A 10,836-nucleotide genomic window follows, 5' to 3' on the forward strand; every position below is an offset into this window, starting at 1 on the left:
GGGGTATAGCAACAGCTCAATGACACTGAAGTGATGAGCATTTGGAATTGATCTGTGTCTGTTGCAGTTTATGGAAGTGATATACTGCAGGTGGCCTGAGTTATGTGATTGAATCAGGCATTGGGAGAAGCTGCAGCTGAGGAGTTATGCAAGGCAGCTGGTTATGGAGATTATGAAGCTTGATGATATGTGACAAGATGCAGTTGGAGTTGTTGGTACAGGGAAGGGCAGTGCAGCTGCTACTGAACATAATGGAGCACTGGGTCTGGTGCAGTTTCTGTGTACTGTATGGGTATGGCTTTGCTGTGTGTTGGTGGAGAACTGGAGCAATGGGTGTTAGAGCTTGGCAGTGTCAGTGGAGATTCTTCATTGCACGTGTCATTTGGCCTCAGATGGATCAGCTGAATACTTGGTGATATTGCATATTACAGGGGAGTTATGGACTGTTGGAGGCAGTGCAGCTGCAGTTGGAAGTGGTGTTTGAGCACAATAAAGAAGGAGCTGCAATCCAGTGGTGGTACTGGATTCTGTGTTGTGACAGTGCAAGGGAGAAGAAGGTGGAATTCAAATGTGTACAGATTGTGGAGGTGATGAGTCTGCATTACAGAGAATGGATTGAAATGTAGTTGCAGCTGCAGTCTGGTGGCCAATGTCAAGGATGTACTCAGGTTCTGCATTGGTCCCTTTATGTCTGAGATGATGGTACAGTTTGCTGGGTTAGTAGCTGATTTTGTTGCTGCCCTGATGTTGATGCTTTGTGTGTGTTTGTCTGGTTAAGATGGAAGAGATGAGCACCAGTTGATTGTGGTTGTTGATGTTGCAGACAATGAGATAATGGAACTGGTAACTTGAACTGAGTTTGTGGTTGTGAAGCTACATGAATGGCTGCAAATTATGCCAGCCAAGACACAATGATGGCGCAGCAGTACTCATGGATTATGCCATGGCAACTAAACCAAGAACTTGTTTGTTTGCAGCTGACTCGGCGTCTGAATCTGAGTCAACCCCTGACTCGGACCGAGTCAGCAGTCAGACCGTTTGTTTTCCATTTTGAGTCAGATCTGACTCGACCTATGACTCAGACATAACCCCTGACTCGGACTCATTTGAGTCAGGTAACAAAATACCCCTGACTCATGGGACCAAACCACTGACTCACTTATTTCCGAGTCAGATGAGTCAGATCTGACTCAAAACAAACATATCGACTCAGATCCAGATGAGTCAGGTGATTTCACTCAGATCCAGATGATTCAGATCCAGACGACTCAGATGAGTCAGGAGTAAACAAACAAGGTGCAAGTCATCCCAGTTAGCTCACTTGAATAGCTGACTCGGGTCTAACTCACGATCTGACTGAGTTGACTCGACGACCTGACCCGTTTGACCGGTGACCGGGTGGACTTTGTCGGTCACCTGAGATACTTCTACGGCCAACTTCCGGCGGTGAACCCAGTTTTCCGGCGACATATTTTTGGGATAATTTCTACATGGGTTTTCTCACATATGGGCTTGGTGGATTTTTATCTAATGGACTTTGAAGACTTGGACCTAATTTTGGAACAAGAGGAGCTATAAAGGAGAAAGTTTTCTACAACTTAAAGATATCACGTATTTTCCTACTTGGAGTTTTGGAGGAGAGCGGCGGTTCTACTAGGGTTTGCTTTCGTATATTTATCATTTCTTTATTTTATGAAAATGATTATGATGAACTCCATTACTATGAGTAACTAAACACAATTATTGGTTATGGGATAAAAGTTGATTTCTCAAGCATGATATTTAAATCAATGGATTAGTTTTGTCTCAACTTTATTGTTTATGATTCATGGTTTATATTGTTATATGATTTGATTGTTTGTTTGGTTGAGTCCGGAATCAATCCGATTTGCATTCATTTCTAAAGCTATATTAGGGTTTTCAATACGAAAAAGTTGTTTATCCCTGATTCTAAGTAGCATAATTGTGGGTAGTGCTTGTAGTGATATATCCTACTAGTCACAAATGAATCATAACCCTGGTTAAATCGAATTAGTGGTTTCACACGTTTGATTGCCTTGATTAGTCTTATTCCATAAAACTTAAAGCTTTTAGGGAGTTAAACTTAATTGTGCTTTTACACTTTAGGTTGCTTTCTAGGAAGAATTCACATATGCATCTTTTAATGTGGTTGTGATGAAGTCAGGGAATTAGCGGGATAAACTTGCGATCAAGATATCCTAGGACTTTTAGTAAATGAGAGATTAAAATTTCAATTCTAGTCATTGATGAAAATACATGTTTGTGAATGATACTATCTCGTGACCAATATCTTCCTCTTATTGATTATTTTCATATTTTATTGCTTTCAATTATTTTTATTAGTTTGCTAAAACAAAAATCTCCCCCCTTGGTTACTAAGAAACTGAATTTTATAACAACAAAAGCCTCTCTGTGGGAACGAACTCTTTCTTACCACGTACTTCATTTATATTAGTAGAGTGAAAAAGTGAAATTATTTTTGACGCATACAACAGCGATCAGTAACCCTAATAACCACAACTTGAAGTGGATGCAATGATGAAAATGTAGGATTCGGCCACGAACCTGTAACTTCCATTTGATATTACCCTCGTATATCACATGTGTTGTGCTTCCGTGAACAAGAAACCCAAGAGCCGTATTTGTTAGGTATGGAGGCTCTATCTCTAATTAATAACGCGTGTGACGTGATTGAATACGTCTGAATAAGTAGTTGAAATCCGGGAGTACCACGTGCGCTAGCTCGCTGCTCCTGATTCCGTGAGGTGGTGATTGAGAGGTCGTTTCGTCGTTGAAGCAGGCTGCACTTTAGGGTGCGAAGGACGCTTTCCCTAAAAATCATGTACTGGTTGCTTGATGATTTCCTTTGGTCACCTTGCTCTTTCTTTTCCTTTATGTATTCCCCTCTTCGGTATTTTTGAAAGATACGAGATGTCTCTTTCATGGTTTTATTTTTCTGGTTTTGAATCAATGGGTAATGATTTTATGATGGTTTTGGTTTACTCGAGACTTTGCCTTGAGATGATTCAGGAGTAAAGAGATTTCTAAAAGGGAAATGATATTTCGATTAACTGATAAATTGAAACCCTAATTATGAATGCAAGCAGTGCAATCATTTTGGAGGAATTACAAATATTGTATTAAAAGGGAAATTGCTAGAGGAAACACTAAAAGGAATGTTGGAGGAAATGGCGGCGTGACATCTTAGGTATTGAAAGGTTTGAGCCACCGGGTGTGTATTACTACACTTTCTAGCTTGTCTGCATTGATGAGTTTGCAATAACCTCCCAAAATAACTTCTGCCACTAGGTACGACTCGTCTTTCCCTTCTGCGGAATCAAACGGAGCAGGTTGTGCAACAACTCTCACTACCAGATCTCCAACTTGAAATGGGTTTGGGCGTTGCATCGTTACTTGATTCTCAGATTCCCATCTTTGACTGTGACAACTTTTAAACTCGTGATAAAATACTTGAAAGGACCAACATCCCATTCACATCTCTTAATAACGGCTGGGTTGACAATCGGATCGATTCCCCAAGCCTTGGCGGAAGGAGGAGTGATTGGTCGCAAAAAGGGTTGTTCAATAAGAATTACTCGTGTCCAGAATCTGCGAACAAATGCTGATGCGCTTTCTTCAGGCAGCTACGTAACATGCGCGAGTTGTTGATACATCAACAAATAGTCTTCAGGATTGGATGGCTTGTTGGAGACCCTTTCAGGTATAGACACTGGAAAAGGACATACTCCTAGCTTCGCCTTACTGTCGTGTATCCATGATGTAGTTTTTACAAGTGATAAGTAGGGATTCGATTCTCAGACTTTTATGAAGATTTTTTTTTAAGACTAATAAAGAGAAAATACTAAGAAAAACTAATAAACTTTGATTTTTGGTTCACCAAGGAGAGATGATTCCAGTGTTTTGGATTCCACTACTTCCAATATTTGTAGACTCAATAACAATTTCTTTGACAAAATACTCCTAGTTTACTCAAAACAATTTTCGAAATCAATGTCATGCTTCGGAATATATAACGTTACAAGATTTTTTTTTATGACTCTCGTTGCTATTCTACGACCTAATTTTCCTTCGCTTATAAAAGATCGGTAGCTAAACTACCCAAAACAGTTTTACGAAGCATGTACATAAGAGAAAATTTTTTAATCATTTAAAAGCACAATATTGGAGTATTTATGTCAAAGAAAATAATTACTAAGAATTACGCATCAAAAATAGATTCTTTCAAAGCCCTAGAAAAGAAATTTATCTACTCATGAATCGAAAAATGGACAAAACTTGATTAATCATTGTATTAAAAATAATGAAATTGGCTTACAACGATTTTTCAGTGTTGAAGGTCTTTAGCTACTGAGTTGAACTGTTCGGCTAACAAATGGCACAGTGGCTGAGGTCTTTCTCTACAGACTGAAGAACGATATACAGACTTTGTGGTTAAACAACGACAGATTCTGCGACCGTTCCTGGCGTACCTTTGTTCTTCGTGTTCTTGAATATGCAACAACAGAAAATATTTCTGAAACTTGTGATATTTCGATTCCTAGCTCTATATTTCTTCTCCAAAGTATCCGTATGTCCTTTTTTTTGAATCCCGACAACCTCTTTTATACCCAAAAGGTTATTGAACCTCGAAGAAATTTCCAAAAATATATGTTCCTTCTTTCCGGCCAAACTACGAAAATAATTCTCTGCCAAACTTTTTCACGCATTTTAATTCTTTCCAAACTCCTGTGTTCGATAGATATGCCCTTGGAGAAAATATACATCCTTAATTATAAGATATATTTTCTTCCCTTCTTTCAGTTCGGAACCACGTCACAATTCCCCTTTATTAGGAAACAGAGTTATTCTCGTATTTAACTCTCTCAAAACTCTGCCAGATATACATCAAAAGAACCCGAGAACCTCCTTCCCTATTTTAGCACCAAACCGATGACCTGAACCAGTTTGATCAATTATAACAACCATACAGACCCTGTCTAGCCATGATAAATAAAGCCCACCAAATTTTCCAGTCGAATCTCCCTGAAACAGCTCCAAAATCCGAACCCTAATTTGTTCTTCCGTGAAACAACTTTCTTGCCAAAACTGAAATTTAAATGTAGAAGATGACTGCCCCTTAACCATTTCTGGTGTCCCTTTAGCAATTTGGGGTACATTTAGCGATTCATGGGGTGCGAATAGGAATTTGTGGGGTAGAAAGACACATTTTGAGCTGTAAATAGAAAATACTCCTCTGGTTGTCTTTAACACACATCTCATGAGGTTCAAACACTTTTCGAATTCTTCCACCAACAACAGCCGTCTCTTACCTCTCAGATCCACTTCTTTTCTTTAATTCTTTTCATCACTAAAGCTGCCATGCTTTTCAGCAATAAATTGCATCACTAAAGCCGACATGCTTTTCAGATAGAGATGAAGAAATAAAAGCAAATAATGAGAAATAATTCGCCTCCAACAGCAGTTGCACATGAAATGACATTTTTGCTCTTTTAATCGACGTTTCTTCTTCTATTGCTCCAAAGTACTTAAAACTCAAAATTAAACATAAAATACATAATTTACAAGAAAACTTCGCAAGAAAGCATAAACAATAGATAAATATCAAGGTGTCTTAGATACCTATCAAATTCCCCCACACTTAGACTTTGCTAGTCCTCGAGCAAATCAAACTAAACTAATTTTAAAACATACAACTCCCTTTCGTTGAGGATACGATCACACTTAGCACGTATAACAAGCTTTTAAACCCCTAGGTGGCCCTGGTGGCCGAGTTATAGTCTCGGGAGGGTTTACAAGAGGTCTATCCACAAAGCTTTTATTCCAAACCTTAACTATCTGTGAAGACTCAGGAATGACACTAAATAATCTCCTTGATTGGCATACTTTCATTGATCACAAGAGAAAGTACCCTAATGCGAATTATATTCATATATATAAGTGACAGAGTTCTACTCAGATAGTCGCACTATGGACATCAATAATCCACAAATGAATAGATTAAGAAGATGGATTGTATAGTTCAAAACAATGTTGTCTAAGGTCAACGGTGTTTACCATATCTGTCTGAAGGCCTCCGTCAAGATGAACCTATGAATACTAATGGATTGAGATACTGGTATGGACAAATATCAACACAGACCGGCATATACAAGGGAACCAGTGGTCGATAATCTTAATTCTAGATCAACTCAACTGGCATATACAAGGGAACCAACGGTCAATTTTATTGCATAATAATAATTTCATTCTTTTTTTTATTATTATAAAAAGAAAATTACTATTAAAAATTACATGAAACTAGTTGGAAGCCTAGCAACAAGTTGGGCTCCAACACCTTTTTGAATGGCTATACCTAATCTAACGAAAAGAAAATTACCAACTTTTACATTTGCATCATGCCTATCTATGTAGTTCTTCAACCTTTTCAAAAAATCGATAATTTCAATACCAAGTTCACCAAAAGTAGTAAAAGCTAGGGTACCAAAACTATAACCATTAGCATTACATACTTCAAGATATTTAACCAGCTTGCGCTCAATACCTTTAGCCAAGGCAAGTCCCAGTGTAAAGGATTGCACACCACCTCCAACAAAGGGAGAAACCCCAGTTACATCAAAACAAGTATCACGACCCTCTTCCCAATTGTAAACCAAGATATCTGCCGGCCTAGCATCACCACCATCACGAAAAAGGAACCCCAAAGATGCTTCCACTTTATAAGGTACACTAGCACGATAACAAATATCCGCAAAGGTATCTCTAACAAGATCATGGCGAAACTTAATACCAACCTCACTAGCACAATGAAGCGCGTGATCACCATAAACATCCATGTCTCTATTGCAGCATATACAAGAACTATTGGCAGCGGACAAGGGGATGCCAAGTCTGTAGCTAAGCACATCACTAAACTGATGTGGCCCAATTTTCTGTCCTAAACCATCAGCAGGAATAGCAAGAAGAAAATCTTGTGCATGTATAGTTTTGTTACACTGCCAAAGTGTTAAATCTCTTCTTGACATACCAAAACGAGAGGGCATGTCCTAAGTCACAACTGAAAAATATTGAGCTGCCAAAGTATGCATAGGATGGGGGGCAGAAACAAGATTTTAAAGATGAGACGAAGAAACACCACTAACCTGAAGGAAATTGTCAAAAAAAAATTGATATGCTAAGCCTTTAACTGGAATGCTCGCACCTTGTAGGATGGTCTCCTGCAGTTGCAAAGTCTGAGAACAAGAATCCAAGTAACAATACTGCATGGTATCGTACATGGAATAGATGCCTAGACCACCATCCCTAATAGGTAAGGAAGCAACCTTATGTTGTAACAAACCATACCCTGGACCATCGCCAGTCACCAATTTTCTCATAAAATTTGTAAGATATTTATCAAAAATATCCTGAGCATCTTTGACATAACAGGGTGCGGTACTGCGCAAAGTAAAATAGAGTTTAGAGACACCTGCGCAGTTGTGAAGCAGCATCAATTCACTCTGTGGATCATCCAACCTATGGACTGCATCCATTAACTGCATATACTTGTGCACTCTGTCAAGAACAAGCTGACTGCAAAAGGAAGCATCCAAACTCACAGGACCACCAAGAAGTTTAACACCCACAGATGGTCTAACTATGTCAGCGGGAAAAACACCAACCTGAGTACTTCTTACATAAAAAGAAGGCCAAAAGAGTTCGGTTTTCTGAATGTTAAGATCAAGCCCAATAGCAGCTCCTTCGGTCTTGATGATATGAAAATCTTGAGAAACCATCAGTGTGTCTCCTATAATGGTACCATCATCTAAATACCAGGCCTGCAAGTCAAGTTTGCACTGCTGAGAAATTTTCAGTGCAATGGGATGCAAAGTCAAAGAGAAAATAAGAGGACCCAAAGGATCTCCTTGTTGTACACCTTGCGATGAAGACAAAGTAGAGGAGCCATAGTACAATCTTGCAGGGGAAGAGTAACAAAACTCAACCCATCGAGAAATACTAGGGAATTTATTTCTCACTGCTCGTAACATGGCTGATCTATCAACTAAGTTAAAAGCATTTCTGAAGTCAACTAAAAGCATGGACATGGTATTCAGATTACGTTTCTCATCTAAAATGCGATTAACAAAGTGAAAATAGCCTCCCCTCCACATGGCACTCCAACACCAAATTGGAAATCACCTAGATAAATTGACATGTCTTTACTGACAACTGAAGCAACAACCTTAGATACTAACCACCTCCATATAGTACCCACTGCAATTGGCCTAATACCACCACCAGGTTTAAGCAATGGTGTAAGAGGCGCACTAGAAAAACACATACCAAGTTGAGGAGGACAATTACCAGACAATAAAATATTTACAATTGACGTGATGGAATCCAGGAGGTCATTAGCTACAGCTGCAGCAGACCCACTAAGGGCATCTAGAAAATGTTGGGCATGAAGGTCATCTCTGCCACATGACATGCCTTTGGGAAAACTTTAAATCCTGCTTAAAACCATGTATGAACTAGCAGTGGCTGCAACAACTTCATTAGGCGCAATAGGCAAGGTAGGTGGCGGTGCATAAAGATGCTTAAGCTTCAAATCTACCAAAGTATTATCAGATAAAGGAGCTACACCACTAGAAGTAAGAACTCTAATAACAGCAGTATAAGAACCTTGACTTAACTTCCTTCGACAAAGTCTAAGTTTGACATCTACTTGGTTGTCTTTATGACCTGAAAACTTAGATTTTGTTGAAGTATCATGCTCTGCTAATAAATCCAGAATCAAATTTATACAACCATCAGTGTCACGCCATTTAGTTAAAGCCTGATTTATATAAGCAACCTGTAATTTCTTACGCATACCGGACCTCTCTTCCACCTTACTCTTTGGAACATAATTCCTCAAAATGCATATTGGAAAAAGTAATAACTTAATGCAACAAGAAGTATCTAAAGGATTAAGTATAACTGTGTCCATAGTTTGCTTAAAGGCCCTAGAGAATCTAAGCCTGCACTTGATGGGTATATGGAGAATAGTATGGAACTGAGTGTGAAAAACCTTGTCTAACAAATCCAAATCAAGACATGGCCTACTAACAACATCATTAATATCACCAGCACAAGAAAAACTTACCTCATCAAGTGGTTTGGCAATGCCATGGATAAGAAAATCCAACTCCCTGCCTAGGGATGTCAATGGATGCTAACGTAATGGAAATAGGCTCTGCCGCTGCCGTTGTCATTAAAAATTAGCGGATATCCGTTATCCGTTCATTTACGGCGGAAATAGGAAATTCAAACACGTTACCATTACGTTGGACTTACCGGATAACAGATATTTTTCGCTGCCATCCGGTATTGTTACAGGACAACCACAAAACAAGCTAAAAACACATAACAAGTACACATAACAACTTTAAAATCCAACAAAACAAGTTCTAAATCCATGCCACACCAAAAAAAGACAAACAGATGTTCATGCCACACAAGAAAACAAGTTCATAATCTTCATGTTTTTTTTTTGCAAAAAAAAGACATCTCCATCTCCATTTGAGTCAACAAATGCAAATGCATTCCTCCTCCATCTCCAGATTCTCTTCTGCCAAGTCCGAAGTGCCAATTGCATCTGCAAATGCATTTACCTTACTCCTTAGTCTTGAAATTCTGTATTTTGAAAGAAAAATCAAAAGTGTTAGACATTTTAAGCTGGCAATGTCATTGTCAGTGCAATAAGCCAATAAATTGCAAAAAAAAGAAAGAAAGATTAAGATGTACCTGTAACACAACTATCACTGTCACTGAGAGTGATATCTGGCAGCCAATCACCCAAACAAAGCAATGCTTCAACAAGGTCTGGAGCTAATGAACTCCTGTGAGATGTGAGAACCCTGCCACCAATATTAAACATAGATTCTGAATCTACACTTGTCACTGGAACTGCCAATACATATTTTGCAATCCTTGAGAGAGTTTGGTACTTAGGATCATGATTCTTCCACCAACTTAAGATATCAAACCTCATTTCTTCAGTGGATGTGCCTTTAGGAAGAACTGGTTCTGCTAAGTAAGTCTCCAACTCTGACTTCTGAACCTGAAAGACATTGTTTTCCATAATAAAATCATCATAACCAAATTCATATGATGATGTTGTAGCTGCAGAGATCTCCATTCCAACTGAACTCATTCCACTATCATAATAATCTGGAACTGTGGTGTTTGTTTCATAAGCACAGTAAAGAGCATTGAGTGCAAGCTCAAATTTGTTATAGTGACTTTGATAGTGATTGACACCATATACTCTCTTCATAACAAACTCCACCCATCTATCTTTGTACCTAGGATCCAAAACAACTCCAGTTCCCATCAAAGTGTTACTTTCTTTCCAGAAACTATCAAACTTCATCCTCATATTCTTGTCCATGTCTCTGATATACTCGTGCTCACTTGATTCCCAGAGCCTAATACATCTATTAACTTCTTGAACCCCATTATAATACACATTTTTTGTGGGATACTTAGTCCCAGCAAATTTGGTTGAAAGGACATCAAACAATTCCAAACATTCACATATGTGTACTCCTTGTTGCCACTCCTTAGAGGTTGGTAGTATCTTGAAGTCATCATCCAAATCAGCTAGCCTAGCAAAATCTTATCTCAAAAAAATTGCATCCTTTAGCATCTTAAAGGTGGAGTTCCACCTGGTATCCACATCTAAACCGACAGAACTTGAAGCAGGAAGCTTAACTTGGGTAATTGCACATTAAATATCTCTTTTCTAGCCTTACTTGACTTGACATATTTTACACA

General features: G+C 38.7%; 1 protein-coding gene across 1 annotated transcript; it reads right to left on the reverse strand.

The window, feature by feature from the left end:
- Positions 1-685: 685 nt before the first annotated feature.
- Positions 686-8,123, reverse strand: LOC113279369. Its single transcript, XM_026528061.1, has 3 exons — positions 7,182-8,123; positions 6,419-7,085; positions 686-885 (listed from the first exon to the last, which is right to left on the reverse strand). The coding sequence occupies exons 1-3, from the start codon at positions 8,121-8,123 to the stop codon at positions 686-688; spliced, it is 1,809 nt and encodes a 602-aa protein (XP_026383846.1).
- Between the last annotated feature and the right edge of the window lie 2,713 nt (positions 8,124-10,836).

This window comes from Papaver somniferum, chromosome 5 (assembly GCF_003573695.1).
Source record: "Papaver somniferum cultivar HN1 chromosome 5, ASM357369v1, whole genome shotgun sequence".
NCBI classification, from domain to species: domain Eukaryota; kingdom Viridiplantae; phylum Streptophyta; class Magnoliopsida; order Ranunculales; family Papaveraceae; genus Papaver; species Papaver somniferum.